This window comes from Manis javanica, chromosome 3 (genome assembly GCF_040802235.1).
Source record: "Manis javanica isolate MJ-LG chromosome 3, MJ_LKY, whole genome shotgun sequence".
Taxonomy (NCBI): domain Eukaryota; kingdom Metazoa; phylum Chordata; class Mammalia; order Pholidota; family Manidae; genus Manis; species Manis javanica.
This window is the reverse complement of record NC_133158.1, coordinates 40,639,090-40,663,647: the sequence shown is the minus strand read 5'-3', so window position 1 is coordinate 40,663,647 and position 24,558 is coordinate 40,639,090. Positions and strand designations below refer to the sequence as shown.

The following is a 24,558-nucleotide window of genomic DNA, read 5'->3' as shown; positions in this document are numbered from 1 at the left end:
CCAGCCCAGGCAGAGGCACCGACTGGCAGGGTGCCCGGGGGCGGGCCCTGGGGAGGAGTGGGACCCATGCGGAGCACCACTTGTGGTTCCTGACCTAGTGCACCTGTGGGTAAACAGGCCGGAGGAGGCGTTCCCTGCGGAAGAGGTGCCCTCCAGCTAGGTGACTGGAGTTCCGACAGCACGTCCCCTGCAGTGGCCGGGCGAGCTTTCCACCCTGTGACCTGCTTGCAGAGGGTCAAGTCCCCACCAAAAACACACAATACAGCCATTGCTTTTTGTAAAGAGCAGCATAAATATTTGTCAGTGTAGACAGAGTACAATAAATAGCTGGCATGACATCCATGGAACAGCATTAAGCCTGTTCCCGCGTCTGGGCAGGCAAGTGGCAGAGTGTCACCAGGGGAGGGGACGAGGCCCCACTGGGTTTGAGGTAAACTTTTGTATGACCTTTTCCTTTAAAGCAGGATGCCAGACTTGCAGGAGCAGTCCTACTCGTCAGCTGGAGTGCCCACTGAGCCACCAAACGGCCACCAGGGAGGAGAGGCGGACAGGTCTTCTGGCTGGAAGATGGAGGCTTCTCCTGGGCGCGACCCTGGAGATGCCAGGGCTTCTTGGGCAGGCTTCTGGGACGCAGCGAGGCCTGCACCATCCCCGGCCCGGGCTGTCAGACCGTCCGCAGCTTCAGGACACGGGAGAGGGGCTCCTTGGCACTGGAGTACATGAGGTAGGAGCCGGTGGTGGTGCGGAAGGCCTCCCAGTCTCTGCAGCCAAAAGTCGGGAGGCTGTGCACAGCCACGAAGCCCTCGTAACCCTGCCACCTGCCAAGAAATGTTGTCAGCCCTGGCAGTCTGCTTGCAGGGATCTGGTGGTAGCCTGGTCAGGGCTGCCGTCCACCTAGGGCTCCCACCACACCCGGTCTGCAGCCTGGTCCTTCCGGGATGCTCTCTAGGCCTCCACCAGCCTGCCCTGCCCCCACAGCCAGCATTGCTGATGGGGGGGCATCAGCCTCTGAGTCACAATCACAGAGACCTGGGCTTGGTGGTGCCTTCTTAGCCAGCAGAGGGAAACTGAGGCTGGGAAGGGGGAACCTGCCCTTCTAAGACCCCCACAGCTCCTCAGATCCACCCAGCATCCTTGCCTGGACCAGCATGTCCTGGAGGCGCCCCCAAGGGGCAGGGAACAGGGGTGGATCCTGGTGGTCCAAAGGGTTACTGCAGGGGCTGAGCCAGGCCTCGCTCACTCCTGGGGTTGGCATTGATAGTGAGACACGTGCCCTCAAATGCACAACGGTCACCACACAGGTGAGGCATCGTCTGACTTTCAACAAAGGACATGTGTCCCTGGCTCACCACTCTGCGACCACCTCCCACTGAGCTAGGCTGTGCACCCAGCGCCTTCCCACCGCAGCCCAAGGCCCCAGGCTGAGTCCTTCCCGAGGCTGCAGATAGGCAGGTGCATTGCTGTGGCCTGGAGTCCCCAGCTTGGGGTGCCTGGGTCAACAGGCACGATAGTCTTAATTTTAATTTGACAGTTTTAACTTTAATTCTAGATGTATGTTCCATAAAGGCTGGTGGGATGGGGTCCCCCCTCCCACACTCAGCACCAGAGCCTTTAAGCAGCTCCAGACGGTGGGGGAGTGCATCAGCATTGTGCTTGGAGAAAAACAACTTAAAATATGTTTATTCACATTTTTTACATTTTCTTCCAATAATTTCTGTTCATATCCTCTGCCCATTTTTCTGAATTAGGAAAAAATATTTTATTAATTTGCAGCTGTTCCTTTTCTGTCGTATGTATGGGAAATACTTTGTCTTTTTATTTTGATAGGACGTCTTTTTCCACATAAAACTCTTAAATTGAGAGAGTCAAAGTGGTGACCTCTTTCCAGCCTTGTGTCAGGCAGTCCCCACACCTCCTCAGTGTAGCTGTGAGGTCACACAGTCACAGCTTTTCTTCTAGGATTTGTGTCATTTAATTTTTTACATTTAGATAGTTAATCCTTAGAGTTTATTTTTGTATATAAAAGGAAGCAGGGGAATAGCTATGTTTTTGTGTAGACAGAACATTACATGAGACTGATACTAAGTACTGTGTCTTTCCCTCATTGGACTGACATATGGTCTGTATTCCATTAAATGATGGAGAATGGCCGGCCCTCTTCTGGGCTGATTTCTCTCCCACCTACACGTGCATTTATTTTAACACTATTTCTGTGCTGCCAGCCCCCCCTTCACTCTTCTCCTTCAAATTTTTCTTGGCCATCTTTGAAAATATATTCTTCTACACAAATCTGCAAACTACTTTGTCATGTTGAAAACTCTATGTTATAACAAGTCAGGAAGTCTAGAGAAACTTGATTTTTCGGGTAAGACAGAGATGACTGAAATCGTCTACAGAAGAGAAAAGGTAGAAGAGAAGACAAAGCTGATTAAACCAATAACCAAACTTGGAAAAATTGTTCAAGAGACACTATTAAAAAGGAATCAGGCTCAGAGGGCTTTATAACTGCATTTAACCTAATCATAAAGAAAGTAAAGAAGTCCTATTTCACCTATTCTGGTCCATAAGCGCAGGTGGTGGAGATAAGACAAAACTGCCTCCCCCAAAATCCAGCTATGTTGGAAAACAGGGTGGATTCATCAGGCCAACTGAGGCCCAGCACCACATGGGGTTGGAGGCGGCGTGTTGACAGGAGGCCCCACGGCGTTCGGTGTCCTCGGGAGAACCACAGATGAGGTGTGTTCTCCAAGGCAGAGCCAGGCCCTGGATGGTCCCGCTGCTGCTCAGCCACAGGCTGGGGAGGCGGCCAAGCAGCGAGGCCACATCAGCCCAAGGAGACTGAACAAGGCTGCACCCCTCATGGCGTGAACAGGTATGGGGACCCTGCACCCCTCATGTCACGGACAGGTGTGGGGACCCTGCACCCTTCATGGCACAGACAGGTGTGGGGACCCTGCACCCCTCATGGCACGGACAGGTGTGGGGACCCAGCAGAAACTTTCCTCTGAAAACAGCTCCTCTCGTGTCTGTGGAGCACACTTTGGGTTCACATCCCAGGGCTGCGTCTCCCCAGTTTGCTACTGTTTTTTTTTTTTTAGCAGTGAAGTTCTCCATAATCAAATGTCCTGTTTTACAGAGAGATTTGTTAACACTGGAAAACTGCAGTGTGTATTTATTAAGTTAGGCTTCATATCAAACTGTATAAAGGTAGGTCCCCAAAAGAAACCACAGCCAATTTTTCATTTGCTATGAAGATGCAAAAATCTGAGTCAGTCATAAACAACTGGAAGCCAATGGTGTGCTAAATATTTCCACAGCGTCATTAAGTGGTGTTCATCCCAGGATCGCAAGGAAGTCTCTCATAAATTATTATGTCAGCAGATTATGGGAGCAGAACCACGCCACGCGCTAAAGGACCCCAAGGGAAACCCCACAGGTGTCACGTGGCCGCTCCAGCCGACCGAAAGGTGTGACTTTCCTCACCAAGTTGGCAAGACGGGTCCACTGCCCCTCGCTGTTTCCCTCCAGACTGTTTGGGGATTTCTAGCTAATTAAGAAAACTAGCCTATGTGGTAAGAACACGAGAGGTCAAGAGGCGAAGTTGCTTGTATTCATAGATGCAGTTACATCCTTAGAAATCCCATGAGTTCTTAAGAAAAGCAGCTCGGACTGATAAGGTAATTTGGTGAGGTGGCTAGATGCAAAAGTCATCACGATGAGCAGCTGAACGTGGGAAGGAACACATCCCAGGTGCTGTGCTTAACGTACTGGGAAAACTCCAGGGAGACTCTCATGAGAATGCCACCATGCCTGTGAGAGGGGCACTACTGTGGAGGACCCTCAGTAGGTGGGCAGGCCCACCACAGGCCTGGGCAGGAGTGGGTAATGGTATAAAGTGTCCATAGCTCAAGCTGGTGTGTCCAAGTGCAGCCCCTCCGACCAGAATCAATAGTCATGCATGTGTCAGCATGACTGTCAGGCCACCTAGCTCACAGGAGTGGGTTGCCGCAACTCGGCCTGCACTTGGCATGCCCAGAACCAGGTGGCCCCCTGGGCCCTGTGGCCTGTGAGTGGCTCTGAGCCGGGGTTACCTACAGGGAAGGGGAGCCCACCCCAGGTGACGGGGGTGAGAAGAAGGGGCCTTTGGCAGCTCTTTACCTGTAAATAATACTGTTTACCAAGAAGGTATTTCCATCGAAGGAGTTTGCAACCACCAGGAAGTAATCTTCTCCCACCGAGAAGAACTCCCAGTCCAGGGCACTGTGGAAACCAGCAAGGAGACGTCAGGGTGCAAGACCATGAGAGACACTGCCAGGGGGCCCTCCTGACTCCAGAGCTCGGGGCCCAGGCCCCACCCCAAAATCCACAGAGGAGGGGCTAGGGCCTCAGGGGACGCTAGGTTCTCAGCCACACGGTGAGCTGGTCTACTACTCCAGGGAGGTGCAGAGCAGTCGTAAAAAAGGTCAAAACAACTTCAAAACTGTAAAGTACACATAACCTAAAATTCGCCACCTTAATCACTTCGAAGTGTATGGCTCAGGGATTTGGGGCACACTCGCTCTGCTGTGCAACCATTGCCACCTCCAGAACCTTCCATCTTCCCAACTGAAACCCTCCCCACAAGGTGCTTACCGCCACAGCCCAGCGCCTGGCCCCACCATCTGCTTTCTGGCTCTGAATCTAATGCTCCTGGGCAGTCATGTAGGGAAATCTTACAGTATTTGTCCCTTTGTGACTATTATTTCACTTGGCATCCTGTCGTCAAGGGTCACCTGTGTTGTGGCAGGGGTCAGGATCCCCTTGTTCCTAAGGATGGACACATTCCACTGTGTGGACAGACCACATCTGGGGTATCCATCATCCATCCATGGACACTCGGGCTGTGTGCCCAGTGTTAGGAAGGGAGTGCCAAGTGAGGGTCACTTGAAAGAGGCTGAAATAACCAAAGAAACAGCCCCAGGCCTGCGGTCACTCCCTGAGGGCTGGTTGCACCCTGGCGGGCCACGAGGTCACCTGCTTGCTCCTTCTGGACACTCATTTAGGGGCTGACAGAGAAACGTTCTCCTACACTTGGAAGCTGGTTCTCTGCTGCAAATAGGCATAGTTGTGTCAAGGATGAGGAAACAGGTCACAGCCGCCAGCAGCAGGAGTGGGTTACCTGCCAAAGTCCACTGGTGCATCCATGTCCTGTGGCCTCAGGGAGGCAGCCTGTTCAGGCAGCAGAGGGGCCCTCCTGGGGGAGACTCGCCTGTGGGCACCTTCCTTGAGGGACTGAGGGTGCTGGCCCAGAGCAGGATCCTCAACAGGCCTGGGGGCAGAGGCCCACGAGGTCCTGGACACACAGGGGCTGGGCTAGGCTGAGGCCAGTGGGGCCTGCTCCTCCCTCCTTCCCTCTTCCACTGGCCATGGAAGAGGACCAGTGTGCCATGCCTGCCACGAGCGTGGCCGGGGACAGCATCATTCCGACAGTCTGACGGGTTCTACAACTAAGGCCCGACGAAAAGAGGCCAACAGCAGAGTTCCGAGGTGCTCTGTCTGCACCACGGCTCCTGCAGGAAGCCACACTTGCTCTGACTGCAGGAAGCAAGGTGTGCGGCTGTGCCTCCGGGCTGCACGGTGGACCTGTACTCAACTGGATGCATACTTTTACCCTTCAGGGCCACACTGGGCAAAAGGTGGGGACAACCCGGATGCCCATCAACAGGCAGCTGGGTGGGTGAGTGTGGTCCGTGCGTGCAGCGCAACAGTATTCAGTAAAAGGAGCGGAGCCTTGACCTGCCACGGCACGATGAGCCTTGGAAACGTGCTGCGAGGAAGAGGCCACACACAAAGGCTGTGCCACGCATTCCACCCCCATGAAAAGCCCAGAAGGGGAGATCCACAGGGACAGAAAGCAGATTGGCAGTAGCTGGGGGCTGTGGGTGGGAGGAGCGAGAGACAGGTAGAGGGCCAGGTGATGAGAATGTTCTAGATTACCTGTGATGATGGCTGCACTGAGCTGTGAATTTAATAAAAACCGCTCTTTGCGACAACTGAGCACCCACACAGCAAGCAGTTAGAGCCAAGACCACAAATCAGAGCCGCAGAAACGCGGAGCTGCCCCTGGAGGAGGTGCAGGGCACACACATCCAGCAGGAATGGGCGCCCCGTATCAGGCTCTGGGAACTGCCCTTGAGGCTCGGCGTGCTGCCTCCTCCAGACAGGCCCCATGGGAAGTGAGATGCTGATGACGCCAAAGAGCTCATCTGCTGCTATGTCCCTCGCAGGCCACGCCTGCCCCCACCGGCCACCAGCCTCAGTGTACCTGCAGGTGAGGATCTCCTGGAACTTAACGAAGGCCTGAGCAGTGGCGTTCAGTTCGTAGATGACCGAGTTGATGATGTAGGAATCGTTCTGTGCTCGCATCTGCACATCGTAGCTGTGGCTGTTGGCCACAGCAAGGAAGAGCCTCTCTCCAATGTGGAACACTTCCCAGTCGGCGGCGCCAAATGTCTGGGGCAGGAGTGCAGAGGGCGTGCATGAGCGGGGACCGTGCAGCCGCAGCACCGCGGACTCAGCTCCGACTCACGCTGTGCTGCAGGCACGGGACAGGCGATGCTTCCCGCCTGGCTCTGCTCACTTTCCCAGCCTGACCGACCACCACCCCCTTTACGAATATGAGCGCCCACCTGCACCCATACCCAAAGAAATCTGGGTGAAGTGCTTCTTGGCCATCTGTGCCTCCCACTCTCCACAGCCCAGGGCTGCCCGTCTGGTGAGGTCCAGCTGCTGTAACACCTCTTCCAGGGAGCCTTCCCTGCTTCCTCCAGTCCCAGCTCTGAACTCCAAAGCAACCTCGTTGTACCTCTCTTCCTTACTACATGCTGTCCCTGGCCTGAGGTTTTCACTTGGCTCTGTCTCCGGGTTCCTGAGCATGTTATTTCTCCACGAATCGCATTCTACCTTCCCTGTGGCAGGGCCTGTGGCTGGTGGGAGAGCATGGAAATGCCCCTGGGAGCCCAAACCACAGCCTATGGAGGATGCTGGGGTCTCAGTTCCTACAGTGGTTGAAAGGGGGTTAGATTGACCCCATCTCCAGGCTGGTGAGGGCTGCGGGAGCCCAGTGGGTACACTTTGCATTGAAATCATCTTTAAAACTTTTGTCTCCTGACTTTCTCCTGGTTCTGAGGGAGATATTATGCATATTAGACTGCTTGTCCTGCCAACAGCTTGTGAATGCTGGATGAAATACTTAAAAAGTGCACACAGCTGTTTGAAGGTTCCAGAGCATGGCCAAGGGCATGCACAGGCTGGAGCGTACATGGCCCCTCAGCAAAGGGAAGCGTGTGTGTCATGTGGCTTTTCCTCTGAGGACGTGCCTCATCCCATGGCCCACTGGGTTGGCACTTGAGGGACGAGAAGGCTGGTTGGACAGGGGAGTCCAGGGTGAGTTTCGAGGCAGAAGGGGAATATCCTGGAGAGGAGGGACCATGGAAGGGGGGCCCCAATAGGTTTAGATGTTCAACCACATTAGCTTCTCCCAAGCCCTGGTCTTGCACACACATGGGGCAAGATTCCAGGGACCTGGAGGCAAAAAGCCGCTCAGAGGCTGAAAGAACTGGCTAAAGACCAAACCAGTGGGAAACAGGCAGTTAGATGGGACCTATGATCAGGAAAAAAAACAGTAAACAGAAATAAAACAACACAGTGCAAATGTTGGAGCTAGCAGACAGAAACTTTACAATAACTATGATAAGAATCTATTGTAATGAGCCACAGGATAGGAAAAATCAGAGAGATACAAAAACTCTAAAAGGAGCCAATTGGAAGTCCTATAGCTGAAAGTATATTTATATTCATTAATTTATTGGATGGGATCAAGATTCAGGGGACCAGAAGACTGCACGGGGCACCAGGCCCCTTTTGGGAACTGGGAAAACACCGTCTTTTGCTTGAGGTGTTGGGTAGAAGGGGTACACACTCGCTGCAACAGACTGCCCCCGCCTTGACTCCTGGATGTCACTTTCCCGCTTGTGAAGACATGCTTCCCGGCCTGCATTCTGTCCCCTGCCAGTCTCAGTGCCTGGCTGGCCCGCCCGGTGGGCCTTGGTAAGTGGCCGCTGGACAGGGACCTCGGGCCAGCCGGGCAGTGTTTCCACATGACCAGCAGAGGGCGCCATTGGCTGAGAACATTCTGGGCTCTGTCCCTGATGGGCTGAGCCACAGCTGGAGAACCAGGTCTGGACCCGTCCTGAGTTGTGGAAAGCAGGGAGCTTAGGCTCAAAGAGTAACACACACAAGGGCAGGGGCAGGGGCCAGGACACCTGTGTCACAGGGCTAGGAGCTGGGCTGAGGCCTTTCTGAGTTAGTGCATCCTCTCCTTGCTCTGGCCCTGTAACGTGGCACTATTTCTGCCCCCAGGGCCTCCCCACAACTCCAGAGCAGGCGGGGCCATCAGAATCGTCTGCTCTGTGCTGCTTCACAGAGGACGATGGCTAGACCCACTAGGTGCGGAGTGGGTCACTCGTGCCAGCTTGGTGATGTCACCGAGACCTCCCAGGAGTAGTCAGACTGCTGGATCATGGGCTCCTCCCAAGCCTGAGCTGCAGAAACCACATCAGTGGGAAACCACACACGTGCACACATGTAAATGCATACCCTGCTTGCACATACCTGCACACACATGTACCTGTGCACACACACGGGCAATACACCCTGCAATACATGTACCTGTGCACGCACACACACCTGTGCATGCACACATGGTTACACACCCACACATATCCACACCTGCGCCTGTGCATGCACACATGGGCACACACACACCCCTACATGAATGCATGTATATAACACACATGTACCTCCACATGTGTGCACATGCATGCTTGCCTGTGTGTATATATGTGTGTATATACTCCTGCATGCACACCCATAAAGCACAAGGGGTCAGCAGCTGGTCTGAGGAGAGGATTGTGTGCCCCCCAGTTGCTACGGCTTCCTTCCAGCTCTGAGCTACTCAGCTCTCGGGCAGGGCACTTGTCTTGAGCCCCGGCAGCAAGGGACGTACAAATGGGGGCCCAGGAGGGGCTGTCAGGGCTTTGGAAGCCCAGGAGAAGTCCTGGAGGCGAGGAGGAAGTGTGAGGGAGTGGCCAGCAGCACAAAGAGGAGGAGCCCAGGTAGGCATGGTTTAGGGGGCACTTGTCCTGCCCTGCTCTGTGTGCCCAGCCGAGTCGGGGCACCGGACAGAGCAGATATGGGTACCCCATTCGATTTGAATTTCAGATGAATAATGATTTTTCAGTTCATGCAAATTTCATGAAATACTTGGAACATGTTTTGCTAAAAAGTTATTTGTTGGTTATCCAGAACTCAAATTGAATTGAGCGTCCGGTGATTTACATGGACAGAGGCTGACGAGACCCGCATGGAGCCTCTGGGTCCCCGCCAGTGGCCCACCTCCCCACGCAGGGCTGCCAGACCTGGCACAGGGTGGGCCAGAGGCTGCGCTCCTCCCGCTCAGAAGAGAAGGGGTGGGGAGTCTCCACCCAGGGCCGTGCCAGCCAGGGCGGGAGGTGTGGGGGCCTGGGGAGCTGTCAGGCCACTGATTCTAAATGCCTGGGGACTCACCTGGGAGGGGATAAATCCCCACATCAAACAGCACTGCCAAACCCTGCCTGGCACCAGAGCACAGGTGGCCAGGCACCTGCTGGGCTGGGCGGGCCCTTCCCTCCCTCCTTCTGAGAGGAATTCCCCTGGAGTCCTGCCCTGGCAGCTCCTGGCACAGTGCCTGTGGGCTTGGAGCACCTCTCGGGGATGACAGTGTTCCCAGGACCCGAAGCCAGGAGCCCCTGGAGCCACCGGCGGCCACCCTCGGGGGTGGGCGGGCTCCCAGTTATCAGCAGGGCAGCTGCGGGGTTCTTGGGTTCTCAGGAGGCCCTTGGGTTCTGGCTTTGAAGGAGCAAAGAATCAAGGTTGGGAGTGCCTGGGGAGCACGGTGCACTGCCAGGGGAAGGCAGGTAGCCCCACAAAGGGCCCTGGGGCAGGAGGCTGTGGGGGTGACGTCCCCGTCCCAGGAGGCTGCAGGGGCAGCACCTCCCTGGCTGACTTCTGGGTGTCCTTCCCAGCTCTGCCAGCATTGTGCAGGCTGTGCTGACCCCCAAGAGGGACCCTCGCACCATACTCCTTACAGAAATGGACCTTAACCCACTTTCTTGACTCTCTCTCTTTTCATTTGTTTTTGGACATTTATGATCTTGGTGGAGACTAACTTTCCCACAAGCCCACAGCGTCACCCAGCACCTTGGCACATCTGCTGATAACTCTGTGCACCTCTGCCATCCCTTGCACCTCTGCCCATCCCTTCCACCTGCCCCGATTCACAGCTTCCTTAGGCTTCACTGACCCTCTCCACTGGGGTCCTGTGGGGCCCAACCGGCCCGTTCGCCCACAGCACGTCCATCAGCGCCCCCCCTTCCAGGCAACAAACCTGAATTTTGGTCAGCTGCTCCCCTCCCTGACACTGGTCCCTCCCCACGCTGGGTCTACATCTGATGACTGTGACCACAGGCTCCCGAGCCGGCCGGCCCAGGGAGCAGAAACCCAGCAGTTGGGGGCAGATGTCCTGCGGACACAGCCTGTCTTCACTGGACTCACCCAGCTCAGACCTCCCTGGGCCAACCAGCCTCCCCTCTCGATTGCTTGGAGCCTTGGTCTTTGCCAGTGGAAGGAAGGTTCTAGAAATCCTGGTGTGAAGGGGGGAGACCTAGGGAATGGACCAAGCAATGTGGCCAGGGTGGGCGGCCAGCACCCCTGGGTGCAAACCAGGCTTAGCTTGTGCAACTCCAGGGTCCTGCCCACTCCTGCCCCGCCTTGCAACACCTGCCTGCACCCAGTGCCTTGCCAACCCCTGCAGAAGGGGTCCGACGAGGGTGGCCCGTCTCCACCCACACCCCCACTTCTCTGCACCCAGCCTTTGCGGCGTCAAAGCTCAGTCATGAAAGATGATGAAAACCCCACACCAAACAGTAAACACGCTGAGGCTTTGCAGGACCCGAGGCCTCACACAGCACGAAATGCTGGCAAGACATGAAAGTGCCATTTGTGGGTTTTGAGGAACTGCTGAGGTGTGAAGAGCTGCAGCTCACAGGAAAAGGCAGCCTCCGGGGCCGGGTGGGAAGCTGCTGCTCCCTCCGATGCATGCAGGGCATGGGCCCCAGAGCTGCAGCTCCCGGGCAGCTCTGCCTGAAGGGTGGCAGGTGCACCCCCACAACCACTGCAGCCCAGCTGGGGCCATCCTGCTTCTGGACGCCATGCTCCCTGGCCTGCTCCCCTTCAGGTCAGCTAGCCTGGTTCTGCCCCTCTGCCGCTGGCCTCCCCTCAGGGTGCCCGCAGAATAGGGGCCGGGTGCAGACTGGAGCTGGCTCTCTGATGCTACCTTAAAATGCAGGGTGGCGTCCACCTTCCTGGATGGCTCGTCTCCCACCCCCGCCAAGTCTTGGGAATGCCTCCCAGCTGCCGCCAGGGTGCCTTGCCGGGCACCCTGGGTGAGGGCCCGGCAAGGTACAGCGTCCTGTCCTGGCCCTTTGGATGAAGGGCCCGTAGTCTGTCAAAGGGCCAGCCCCAAGCGGAAGGGAGTCACCGCCATGCAGTGACCTCTCACTCCCGAGACCCCAGCCGGGGATGCGGCCCTGCCTCCATCCCAACAGCACGGGCCTGGAGGGGGGACCGCACGTGGATGCAGGGCACCTGTGGATGGGCCCTTCCACTTGCCACCATGCATTCCGGCCAGGCCCTCACTGCCCAGCCTCTCCTCTGTGAAATGGGTCTGAGTTGGACTCACAGCTGAGCACACGCATCTCTAAACATCCCTGTATGTGGTAGATTGAGGCTTTTCCAAGAGAACCAAGAAAGGCTGCCAGCAGGGGATTCAGGGCTCCTGGGATGAGACCATGGGAGGCGAAGCAAGCTGAGCCCAGGCACAGGTGGGGCCCGGGGCCATCAGGCCCTGCTGTTTGGGGGTGCCAGCCTGCCTGTACCTGGCCTAGAACCTGACACAGAGCTGCCCCTGCCTGGGCCGAGGTGACTGCCCCCTTCATGGGTCCGAGGAGGCCCCTCTGATTTGCAGCAGGCAAGCTGGAGTCCAGTTCACGCCTCACTGTGGGAGCTAGTGTGAAGGAGGGGGGTCCTGGCCACCTTCCACCTCCCCTGCCCTTCCCCCAAGCTGCTGGGATGTCCCTCTGCTCACGAACCCCAATATAAGCCCTCAGCATTGGGCCCTGGCCAAGTCCCCCCGCATCATCCTCAGGATGATTCCAAAACTGAGTTACCTTGGCACTTACACCATCCTGGCCACATAATTCCATTCTCTCAGTGGAGGGCACCACTGTGGTCTTTCCCTTCTGGGTGGTTTTGATGGTGGGCCGAGCTCTGTACCACCCCTGGGGACAGTCCCCCACGTGGGTCAAATAGACTCCTTTTGTGCTATGACCTCACTTCACGCCTGGGCCCTGCATGCCCCATAAGGTGGCTGTCCAGCTAGTTCCTGGTTGCTTCTTCCTAAATCCGTCCCCTGCCTCACTGACTCTCTCCCTCCCCGAGCCCCGCCCCTCTCAGTGTGCCCCGCCCTCCCAGCGTGAGCCCCACCCTCTCGGTGAGCCCCGCCCTCCCTGTGAGCCCCGCCCCTTCTCCGTGAGCCCAGCTGCTCTGTGCTCTCCTGGGGGGTCCCACTTGCACCCTTGTTACATGCACTTAGTTCTTCCCCTGGGTGTCCACGCACGTGGCCTCGGGGCCCACACTTGCCAGCATCCATGCAGCTGGGGATGAGCCTGTGCCCATCCCTGGCTGTGGCCCCCGAGGCCACGTGCGTGGCAGAGGAGAGCCGGGTGACTCCCCTCTGCCACAGCTGTGGCGACCAGAGTTCCCCGCCCTCCTGGTGCACGTTCGCAGGTCTGGGGGGTTTCTGGTTTTTCTGGGACGACCCCCTCACTGTCTTTGCTCTTCCTGGAACTCTGCTGAACTGGCTTCCAGATCTTTGGGATTGAGTCTATCTTTTTTATTCTATATTCTAGATTTCCCTACCTTTCTTTTCAAATCACGTTGATGATATCTTCTTATAATGCCTGCAAGTGTGGTTTTGGTCCAAGAACACCTTCCTAATAATGGTTTTGTTTTTACGTTATAAATGCTGTATCTTCTTGGGTACTTCTGAAGACGAACACAATTTTTTAAAATCCTCTTCTATGTCTGGATGGAGCAGGGTTCCTTCTGGTGTGGGTGGGTCCGTGTATGTATTTCCACCTGACTCTTCCAGGGTCGGGGCCTCTGCCAAACATGTGGAGACCCTTAGTTGCCTGTGTTTAATGGTGAGGATGGCAGGTGGTGGCGTTTCCCACGGCTGGGCTCCACGGAGCTGGGGCAGCTGGTTGTGGCCCTGGATGAAGGGCTGTAATGAAGACCTTTCTAAACTGCTCAAATGTGGAAATTTAGGATCACAGTGCTAGCATTTATAGGATGATAACCTCCAAAGTGCACCCCACAACCCAACTGCAGGCCCATCCTCATGTCAAAGGCATGGTCTGACAGCCCGACAACCTGGCATGGCTGCCCAGAAAGCCTGCACTTCAGCTCCTAGGAAACACAGAGGCCACTGCCCCGACCCTGGCTCTCTGGTAACCAGAAATAACCACCCAAACCTTCTTTCAGAATAAAGTCCTCAGTTGCTGTGGCTGTCACAGGCTGTCCTTCCCATGGTGTGTTTACATTCCCTCCAGAAGTGCAGCCCCGAAACCCTTTCTCAGGCTGGGCGGGCTCAGGGCAGGGCATCCACCAGCCCATTGGCTGTCTGGGTGCCCCTGAGACGCTGGTGGCCCGAGATTTAGAGTCCACAGGGCCTGCCACCTGCCCACCTGTCCTGGCCCCCGCGGGACCTTCCACTGCTGCCCCAGCCATCGTCCTCACTCTGAACCACCGTCCCTGCTTGCCCAGACCTCGCTGGGAATCCTGGCTTTTCCTCCCCTCCTGCCTCCAGTCTCAGGCCAGGGGCCTAACTCCAAGTCAGAGATTCGGTCATCCGACAGGCAGACCCCAGGTCAGCCCGCTGCACAATGCCGGTCCCTCAGAGTGTGCCCAGGCACACTGTCGGCTAGCCCACAGCACCCACGCTGGATTCTGGAGCCCCAGTGCCTGTGAAGCGCTGCAGAGATGGCGAACCATGAAGGCACTTGTCCTGGAGACAGGCCACCCAGCACCGAGCAAGCAAGCCTCACGCCCTCTGGTGCCAGGCCTGGCTCTGCCAGCAGCAGGCCCACAGCCTCACGGTTTCCCAGGTGTGAGAGGGACCTGTGGCAGGACTTCCCCGTGGCTTCGGGGGCCTAGTGGGAGGACGCAGGTGAGGCTCATGACGTGGGGACTTCACGGGGTCACCGTGCAGCCAGCAGGAGCCTCTGTCCCTGCTCACGTCCCCGGGCCATTAGGGAAGCGCACCACTGCAGGGAATCTCACCCCACCCCACGTGCCCCTCAGTGTGCCCCATCTCAGATGGCACCCCTGGCCTTGCGCCAGGAGACTCAAGATCCTGCTGCCTCTTCCCCAGGCACACATGCTGCCCATCCCACCCACAGCCCTGGAGAATTCTGCTTCCTGAGGGTGTCCATGCTTTCCCTGGGCGCTGCCACCTCCCCACCTGGCATGGCGGTCCCCTGGCTCCCTCTCCCCTGCCCAGCACCTCTGGACGCTGGCAGCAGCTGGAGGGCCACCACAGTATGGGGCTCTTCCTGGCAGCCTGCCCTCTGCCTGCACACCGGCTGCAGTCCTGCCAGCTCCCCTGCCCTCTGGGGCTTGTCCTCATGTCACTCCCTAAGGGAGCTGTCCCCAGCCATGGGCAGTCTTGATAGAGCCCCAGGCTCTGCTGTGGCTGTGGTACTGGACCTAAGGCAGGGAGTAGGCAGCTTGTGCAGGTGCGGCCTCAACCTTGGGGGTGGGGGTGGGCAGAGCGTGGCTCCCTGAATGCCTGGGGGAGGGGCTGCTACTGGCACGAGGTGTCTGTGAGCCCACCACCCACAGTCCCAGCTTCAGCATCTCGGTGCCCACACTGCTCCCCATGCCATGCTCTTTCTTGAATCCTGAATTTCATCTCTCCCTTTGGTGCTGAAACTCCCCCCATGTGCTGCCTCCAGGCATATCCAGAAAGATGGTGCTTGCAGAATATTCTAGAGTGTTTCCAGTCGGTGCAGCCCTAAAGGCCCACCAGCCTCCACCCAGCTTCTGGTCTAAGTGCAGGGGCTACACAGCAAAACCCAACTCCCCTCCCATCCTCCTAGAGACCTGCTGGGCATCTTCCTGGAGGTCCAGAACCTGCACCGCCCCTCCTCTGCCCACAGCTGCTGGGCTGTGGGCATCACACACATGGGCCCTCACTGGGCACCAGGCGGTCACTGACTCATGGTGCAAAGGGACATTGGAGCACTTCTGCTGGGGCAGAGAGCCGAGCAAGGGGATGTTCTGGAAGGCTCCAAGGAGGAAGGAGACTCTCCTTGGCAGTAACCTCCTGTCCACTCTGATTCCAGCAAATAGAAAGGGAATTCCCATGAGTCTATCCGGAAAACAGATGAGCAGCAAGCTCCTGCTCCTCATGCCCAGCATGGGCAAACGCAGGCCCCACCCAGCATTGCCCACAGTTCTCATCACCCTGCCCAGAACCTGGGCCCCCACATGGGGCTGGGTTACTTAGCACTGCCCACACTAATAAGTTCTCGCTGCCAGGCTTGACTCAGCCATCTCGCCAGCCAGTGCATGGAGACTGGAACCAGCAGAGGGCCATGGTGGTCGGAAGCAGGAGTGGAGAGTGCCCCCACTGCCCCCAGGGCCAGGCCAGAGGCCAACTGCCTGGCTGCCCCAGGGCAGGCACCTGACACCCGATGCCAAGGTGGGCTGGGCTGGGGGCCTGCCCAGGAAATCCGCACCAGCAGGAGGGCAGGGCCAGGGCCCCCTCCGCACCTCCTAGGGCTCCCCAGGCTATGTTTATGGCGGCAGGCTGCTGTGGGCCACATGGACTGCACCTGAGCCTGATGGGGGAGACGCCAGGCAAGGAGGGCCTGGGCCTGGAGGGGAGGCACCCGTGTGAGGAGGGTCTGGGGCAGAGGGCTAGCCCAGCACTGGTCCTGGCTTGCTGGATCCCTGGCCCCCATGCCAACCATGTCCCATAGCCAGGCGACTGACACCAGGCAGGGGTGGCGCCAGGACACAAGGCTGGCGTGCAGCAGCTTACCAGGAAGGACTGGAAAGGCCGAAAGGAGCCAACCAGCCAGATGTACAGGTAGGAGAGCACCTTGGTGGAGGTGCCGTTGAAGGCGTTGGCCACCGCCAGGAAGGAGTAGGGCCCTGCGGTGAAGAACTCCCAGTCATAGGCGCCCGACGTGGGGATGGTCTGGTTGGCCTTGAACAGGCGTGTCCTCGGGTCCCACTTGTAGATGACACTGTCGATGTTGTGGTCGTCGCCTGGAAGCCAAGTGGCCTCGTCGGGGCAGGGGACAGGCTTCTGCAGCCTCATGCCGCCTCAGCGGATCCCTGGCCAGCCTGGGCCTGCACCGGGGCCCCTGCACCCGGCTGGTCCCTCTGCTAGGGCCCTGGTCCCACTCTGTTCTGTGCTGTGCTGCCCTGGCAACCACTCCCCTGCCCTGTGCCCACCAAAAACCCCTGTGGGCCCCCTGCCTGGATGGCTCCAGACCCCCACTGTGTCCTTCAGTGTCTCCGATGCGGCCCCCCAGCCTCACCTCTCACATTGCCTGCGTCCCCCCTTTGCTCTCACTGCCCCCACAGGCCAGGCCTCCCCACATTCTGTTCCCTATGCCTGGAAGCCCCCACATCATGCTCCCTGGACCCTCCCCACTTTGTCCCTGGCTGAACCAGCCCCTCCTGGCACACTCACTGTCAGGGGGGAGCACCTGCGAGCAAGCTCCTGGGGTGCTCTGCCTACGAGCAGAGTGGAGGAATCTCCTCCCCAGGCCCACCACAGACACCTGGCGGGCCACACACTGGGTAAACGCTGAGCCATGGAGCCTGCAAGAGCTTAGACCAGAGGCACCCTGCAGGGCCAGCTGCTGCCTCAGGCCCTGTGCACCCCTTGGCCACAGGACGGGGAACTGCAGAGGGCTGGCCCAGCACTGGTCCTGGCCCAGAAACCAGGTTCCCCTGCCCACCAGGCTGCCCCCCGTCTGCACCCATGCATCACACAGACTCTGTCCAGAATGGATGAGCCTGTTCTCTGGGAACCCAGGCCCCACATCCTTCCAGCGACGGTGTCAGCAGGCCTGCGTAGCCGGCGTCCTCGGCCTGGCACTGGGCCTGTGGACAGTCACTCACCTTCACACCCATTTCAGCCAGCACCTCCTGGGAGGCCAGTTAGCTAGCTGGTGCTTAGCTTCAGTGGGGCGGTCTCTGCAGCCAGGTGCCCCATGTTTCCTCCCTCCCTCCTTAGGGCCCACACAGACCACATGTCTGTTTTCCTACCTGGACAGGTATGTTCACCCTTTGGCACCACTGTCAGACGGCAGAGCCGGAGGAATCGGGCCAAGTGCGATTTATTATAGTTTTTAATGAAAATGAAGCCTGCAGGCACATGATGCCCCGCCCAGGTTGTCTTCCCCGGGGTCAGAGGCTCCTACCTTCCCGGTGGTTGGCCACGGCCAGGAAGTGCTCCCCTGCCACCTCAAAGGCCTCCCAGTCCCGGGCGCTGTGGGTGGGGACCCTCTGGTATGGTGTGAACCTCAGCTTTCTCTGGCTCCATTTGTAAATGATGGAGAACTCTTGACCCTTTTCATTTGGTTCAAAATTAGCCACAGCCAGAAATATCTGAAAGACAGGATTCAGGACCCTCGGTTTTTGGGATCTGCACTTGGAGTCTGCTGCCGAAAGCCTCTGATGGTGTCTCTGTCCAAACGGCAAAGGGGCAGAGTGTGAGCGCCCCCACCGTTGCCCCTCCGATGGCCCTGGGGCAGGCCAGGAGGGTGGCTCTCTCCTGCTTTTAATTACGTTTAAGACCCTTAAAGGGTCCATATTCACCAGCCCACTACTTCCATTTATACTAGGAAATCTTAATGCCCTGTGTCCCAGAGTGAGCATGTGTTTGTCATACAGCTGAGTATGACCCAGGAACGTCCTACAGGCGACATGACCGGGGGCGAGGTCATGCCCATGTGATCGCAGCAAGAGCCAGCAGCTCGGCGGGTCATGCACACAGTGCCTGGGAGCATGTATGTCCAGAATAAACCCTGCATCTGCTTCGGGACAGGACAAGAGATCATCCCCTCGTTTTTCTGAATTTCCCAATTTTTCTTTGATGTAAAAAGTAATTATTTTTTAATGAAAAAATTAAAACCTTTGAAGTGTCATCCCCCCAAAAGCCAGAGGGCTAGCCATTCATCTACCACGTCCGACACGAGCACGGCTGGACCACGGTGGTCTGCAGGCCGCAGGAGAGCGGAGGTTTGGGTATTTTGCTCGCTGTTTGGTGCCCTGCGGATGGGCCTAGAGAAGGCACATGTGTGTTGGTGGGTGAGCGGTCGGAGGAGGAGCCCTGGGGGTGTCCCTAGGACACTGCCATTTGGAGTTAAGGGCATAGAAGGAGCTGGGATGGAAAAATGGGTCCTGATGGGTGAGCCCTCTCAGATCCACTGCCTGCAGGCCCTCGGCTCCATCCAGCCCCAGCTGGAAAGGGGGCTGCCGGTGAGGGTCCCCCAGCCTCAGCCTTCTGGGCCGGGCCTCCCCCACCCCCAGCCCCCACATGTGTCCTCAGTGGCACTGAGTGAGGAAAGGAGGGGCGAGGGATGGGTCAGGGCTGCAGCCCCCCTCCCTCTGCACTGAAGGCTGGTCAGGTCACGTGAGCTCAGCAAGTCTTTAGCTTTGGAATCATGGGGCCCCTGAGAGCTGGGCAGCACCTTAGGAATGATCTTATCTTCTGTTTTGTAGGAAGCCAAACAGACTTTCTCAAAGTCACATTCTGGATTTAGAGTCACGACTAAGTATCTGACTTTGAAAGCTTTTTAGAATCTGAGTAAGACTTTGAAACCATGAGAAGTACTTTTCCCTGTACATCTAGTTAACAGGAGCCCCAGCCTTTGGACTCTGGGTTTTTCCAAAATGAAAGGGATGGAGAAAGTTGACGATGCAGACTCACCTTTTTTCCAATGGTGAAATGCCTCCAGGACTGGGCTTGGTGTGTGGGGATGTTCTGGTAGGGGGAGAACTTCCCATCTGTCCACTTGTAGATGGCGGATGTGGCTTTCCGATTGGCAGTGGCTACGAAGAGTCCAGCCTTGGGGATGACAAAGACCTCGATGCCCAGCGTCTCTGAGTTCGTGAACAGGCTCTGATGTTCTTCCACATAGTCCAGCTTCTCCTTGGCTTGTGATGGGAATGTTGGGACCAGTTAATGCCTCCCGGATGGAAGCCCCGTGGACCAGTGTGGGAGCGTGACCTCTGGGGCCCTGGGCAGGCCCACGCTGGTCAGGGGATTGCCCGGAGCCTTCCACCCTCCAGGAGGTCTGACAAAGGAGCCTGCTTGGGATTGAGGGTCTGTAGGGCTCCCCAGGGACACCGATCAAGGGGAACAAAGTCAGGTCCTTATCAGACATTTCCTATGTCATGGCTTCCACACGAGGCCAGGCTCTGCAGGGAGCTAGAGGCAGGGGTTAAGGGCTCACCAGCGTGGCTGAGCCAGCTCGCTTCCTGCACCCACAGCGCCTCCACATGCCTTTCCCACCAGCAGGAGCAGCCGTGGAAAGGCCTGTGGGAAACGGTGCTGCTTTTGGGTTCCAGGCATCAGGGCCAAGCATCTGATCAGAGTGTGACAGCCATGAGGGGCAGGGGCACCCCCAAGGGAGGCAGCCCCACAGGGAGTCCCCAGCTCTCCCCTCACTGGAGGAGGCGATCTGCATGGGGGTTGCTTCCTGGTCCTCAGGAACGCTGGCCCTGCCAGAGCCCGAGAGCCCCCCTCACCTGCCAGCACAGAGACCCACTGGCTGCCCACACACAGGTACAGCCCCTTCCGGCCAGCGTCGAACCAGAACTGGGCGTCCTCCACTTTGGTGCACGGAGGCTGGGATCCCAGTGTCACCTTAAGGTGGGTCTCTGGGGGAGACAAGGGTACTTTAGTGGGTACTCGATCCCTGGGGCAGGGCGGGGCTGGGGGACCCCTGAGCCTGCAGCCCTGCCCTTGTCTTTGCCTGCCAGGACCGTGAGGGTGCTGTCGGGGGTCAGTGAGGGAGACCGGCCTCCCTGCTGCCCGGGGGAACTGCTCTTGCTGGGCCCTCCACACCCCCGCTGCCCCTCCTCACCTGGCGGTCCCCCCTCACCACCACCACCTTATCCTCCTGATGCACCGGCACAAGTTTGCCTAAAGTTGTGTTTTGCTAGTTCCGCAGCATTTTGTCCCTGTAGGCCCCCATCCCAGGTTGGGCACACAGCCTCATGCTGCCCAGCCACTTTACAGTGACATACACCCTGCAGCAGCCAGCAGCCAGGACCTCCCGGCTCCAGGTGGGGGGCACAGGGGCAGGACTCCAGCCCCCAGGCCCCTCCACACACGGGGCCAGGGCCGCCACCGGGGGAAGGAATGCCCCAGAGCCTCGTGCGGCTGGGAATTGGAAACTCCACTCTCAGATTGGGTTGTAAGGATCCGTGTACTCCAGGTGGTTCCCCTGACTTGTGAAGGAAGGACTGTGGGGCTGGGGGGTCAAGCTATCCCTGTGCCTCGCTGAGTGGTGGAGGAGGGGTGGGCGGGGAGGGGTTGTGGATTCCCCATGGCAGGGGGTGTGGTTTAAAAAGACAGACAGTGTTGGAACTTCCCAGGGGATGATGCAGACACAGACTAAGAGGGTGACGTCGGGGGCCCTATGCATGTCACAGAAAACAGAACCGCACCTACGAAGGTCAGGGGCCCCACTGGGGTGGGCTCAGACTTTGGCGTCTGTGGAGAGGGTGGGGAGAAAGGGGCAAACCAGGGGGCAGGCGGGAGGCAGAGGCTTCAGAGAAGGAAGCCAATGTCCCGCAGTCCCTGAGGCCACCATCCAGGCACCCTTGGAGGAGAGGCCGGCCACGCGGGCATGTCTAAGCCCATGGGCAGCCTTTGCTGGGGGCCCACTTATTCAAGCCTGAGCCGTCCCCCGAGAGGGCCGCCCCCGCCTATGGCCGGGAGAGGTCAGTGTCTAGGCTCTTGGGTCTGCCGTCCCTGGTGGGGGCAGGTGGCTCGGGTCTACTGACCATAGGGATATTTTAGCACCTCATTATCTTCTGGCTGCCCTGTGAGGCCCCTCAGAATGGGGGGGATGGACAGCACAGCAAGCTCGGGGTTCCTGCAGGGACACAGCCTCAGGGTGGCATCCGAGCCGGGCAGCAGGACCAGCTGCCTTATCAGGCCCTGCAGAGAGAAGGACAGCACATCCAGCCCACGCCACTGAGCCTGGGGCAGGGTGGGCTGCCCATGCATCGCTAGAGCTGGGAGAGAAGAGCCTGCACATTGGCCACGGGGAAGAACCGGCAGCAATAGTGGGGAGCTGAGCGCTGTTTCAAGACGATTAAACCACAAAAGGGACTTTGCCGTGGACTGACTGGGCTGCATTGCTCGTCCATTCATCCACCAGGCTGGCCATCCATGTATCCATCCAGGCACCTGTCCATGGTCCATATATCTGTCCTCCTATCCATCCGTCGACCTGTCCATCCGTCGATCTGTCCATCCATTTACCCATCTGTCTGTTGATCCATTCCCCCTCCATCCATCATTCACCCGCCCACCTGGCCAAGCATGCCATTGATAAATACTCACAAGGCACCCACTGTGCGTCAGGCCTGATTCCAGACATGGACGCAGCAGGGTACAGAAGCCCCTACCTGCAAAGAACCAGGTCTGCACTCTAGAGGCAGACAGGCAAGGAGCCACCACAGCTTGCTGGGGGCGGTCAGGGTGACAGAGCAAGGCAACCCAGGCAGGGGCTGCGAGGGCTCGGTGGGAGGAGGGCCCCGCAGGCTGGTCAGGGAGGCCTCCGGAGCTGAGGGTAGGGCTCATGGCAGCTGTGGAGACGAGTGTGTGGGGGGACAGAGGAGTGAGTACAAAGGCCCTGTGGTGGAGCATGTTCGGCGTGTGTGTGTGTGTGTGTGTGTGTGTGTGTGTGTGTGTGTGTGTGTGTGTGTGTGTGTGTGTAGCATGTCTGGGGGTTGCAGTGTATCTGGGGGTGTGTGGAGGCTCCTGGTTGTGTGAAGCACCCCTCGTGCACGTGCCTCATGCACTGTGTCCCCCATTCCCCAAAGGCCTGTCGCAGCCCCTCTGGCTCGGGTGCTGGGAGGCCGGCAGAGTCACCCTGCCTACCGTGAACAGGCCTTTGGTCCTCCTCCGGCTGCCAATGAAGAACCGGGCTCCCTGCACAGACAGGCTGGCCGGGAAGGGCACGTCAGCTGCTCTGAAACACGGAGGACGAGGATGGTATTAGGGCCGTGGGGAGCAAGGCTGCACCTATTTCTGTGGAAAAGGACAGAACTGAGCACCACATGGGGCATGTGGGTCCCTGGGCGGTTGGAAGAACGGCACAGGCTGAGGCTTCAGCTTCCCAGGTGGACGCCTCTGTCGGAGAGCAGGGACACAGGGCTGCACCCCCGAAGGACCCCCAGAGGCTCCTCCTCGCCTGTCCACCTTCTGGGGGCATCTGGCCTTTCCTGGCATGTGGCCACACCTCACTCTCTGCCTCCATTTTCACGTGGCCCCCGTGAGTGCCTCCTCTGTGTCCCATTCCCTCTCCTTATAAGGACACCAGTCTCTGCATCAGGGACCCCTACTTGAGTGTGACCCCAACTTCACACTAACTACACTTGCAAAGACAGTTTCCAAACAAGGTGCCTTTCCTGGTTCTGGTTCAGAGCGAGGGTTCTGGTGGGCGCCCTCTGCCCTCTGCCCCAGGAAAGGGGTCCTACATGAGAGGGCTGCTCTGCAGCTCTCCTCTGTCCCAGGGGCCTCCCGCCCACCCATCTCCCACTGGGCCCATTGGGAGACAGATGGCGTCAAGGCTAGAGGGGTCCCTGTTGGTGACCTGGGAGGGGTTGGAAGATGTGGTCGGAGGGGTCCTGCTGTGCAAGTACAGGCTGAACTCTGGATGGGGAGAGGGAGGCCACCCTGCTGGTGGGATGGTGGGGACGGTGGGTCTGGAGACCCCAGGGGGGGAGCCAGCAGGTCCCCACGTGCCAGTGTGGAGGAAGAGGGCCTCCCCAGCCACAGTGCCATGTCTGCATGTAAAAGCACGTGCTCCTTCCCATCGGCTCAGTGAGCTGAGGTCCTGACCTTGGTCCCAGAGCGTCCCCACTCCAGGCATCACTCCTGGGCTCCTGGCCCCAGGCCTAAATTCCCCTTGGCCACCACAGGCTCGAACTGCAGCCCTCATCTCCCGTGGCGAGGCCCCTGCACCCCCGCTGCAGAGCGGTCCCCGCCTGCCAGGCATGGCCAAGAAATGCTCTCAGGCTTCCAAGTGCCCAGGCTGTGGGAAGGCCACTGAAGGGCTTCTCTGTGCCTTTATTTGGAGTTTCAGGAGACATTTACTCCCTCATCCCAGAGAAGGAAACTGCTTCTAGATAAGATGACCTCCTGGAAGTCACAAAGCAAAGCAGGGCCTGGGCCCCGTTGGCCCAGCTGCATTTGGCCCCTGGCCCAGGTTCTCCATTGGCTTCCTCTGTTGGGCACGTGCCCCAACCAAGTCCAATCCACCTGCCCGGACACTGGCCGGGTGGCAGCTCCACTCCTCCCCCTGTCCTCCGGCTCTGCTCTGGCAGCCTGCGTGTCCCCTGCTACTGTGGCCTTTGGGGAGGTGGGTTTGACCCTTGATCCCGCCAGTGACCCAGGGGCGGGAGCTCCGGTGGGCGGCTCCTCCACAGCCTGGCCCTGCGGAGCAGAGGCTCTGGACAGCAGCACCGAGCAACGCTCCCCGGGCACCCTGCTACCTACATGTCCGCGGGGAGGCCGCAGTCCATGGTGAGAGAGAAGGAGCCTTCCGACACAGCCAAGACCAGCGTGTGCCACCGGCTGTCCGTCAGCACCAGGCTGTGGAAGGACACTCGGGTCTGCCAGGCGCCGGCCGCATCCTCGCTGAGGAACAGGAAGTGCAGGCGGGTGGGCGAATATCGGAGGCCAAGCAGCAGGGTGTCCCGCTCCTCTGTTACCACCGTGAACAGGTACTCGTTCTTCTGCAAGAGAGGGCGGGGCAGGTGAGGGAGGGGGCAGGTGAGGGCGGGGCAGGCCGGGGAGGGGGGTGCAGGGCAAGGAAGGGCAGGGCAGGGAGGGGCAGGCAGGGGAGGGTAAGGGCAGGGGAGGGAGGGGCAGGCAGGGGAGGATAAGGGCAGGGGAGGGAGGGGGGTTAGGAGAGGGACGGGGCAGGTGAGGGCCAGGGCAGGTGTGGCCAGGCAGGAGAGGGAGAGGGCAGGGGAGGGTGTGGCAGGGGAGGGTGGGGCAGGCAGGAGAGGGTGGGGCAGGGGAGGGTGGGGCAGGTGAGGCCAGGCAGGTGAGGGAGGGTCAGGTGAGGGCGGGGCAGGGGAGGCCAGGGCTTG

The 24,558-nt window shown here is 58.5% G+C and overlaps 1 protein-coding gene and 1 long non-coding RNA gene across 3 annotated transcripts in view; one reads left to right on the top strand and one right to left on the bottom strand.

Moving 5' to 3' along the window:
* Positions 1-311: 311 nt before the first annotated feature.
* The window catches only part of TSPEAR (thrombospondin type laminin G domain and EAR repeats), a 140,422-nt gene continuing 116,175 nt past the window's right edge, over positions 312-24,558 (bottom strand). Inside the window, exons 5-14 of one of the 2 annotated variants that reach the window (XM_073231243.1) lie at positions 23,960-24,198; positions 22,340-22,430; positions 21,235-21,391; positions 19,972-20,103; positions 19,151-19,377; positions 17,640-17,826; positions 16,244-16,473; positions 6,305-6,492; positions 4,159-4,260; positions 312-818 (exon numbers count right to left, since the gene is read on the bottom strand). In XM_073231243.1, the coding sequence (XP_073087344.1) occupies positions 665-818; positions 4,159-4,260; positions 6,305-6,492; positions 16,244-16,473; positions 17,640-17,826; positions 19,151-19,377; positions 19,972-20,103; positions 21,235-21,391; positions 22,340-22,430; positions 23,960-24,198 (1,707 nt within the window). In that variant the 3' untranslated portion in view covers positions 312-664. The remainder of the gene's footprint in view (positions 819-4,158; positions 4,261-6,304; positions 6,493-16,243; positions 16,474-17,639; positions 17,827-19,150; positions 19,378-19,971; positions 20,104-21,234; positions 21,392-22,339; positions 22,431-23,959; positions 24,199-24,558) is intronic. The other variant, XM_036994918.2, reaches the window with a different exon arrangement.
* LOC108388246 (uncharacterized) overlaps positions 24,105-24,558 on the top strand; it is a 36,565-nt gene continuing 36,111 nt past the window's right edge. The window contains exon 1 of the long non-coding RNA XR_012129091.1: positions 24,105-24,186. This is a non-coding gene — a long non-coding RNA (uncharacterized lncRNA). The remainder of the gene's footprint in view (positions 24,187-24,558) is intronic.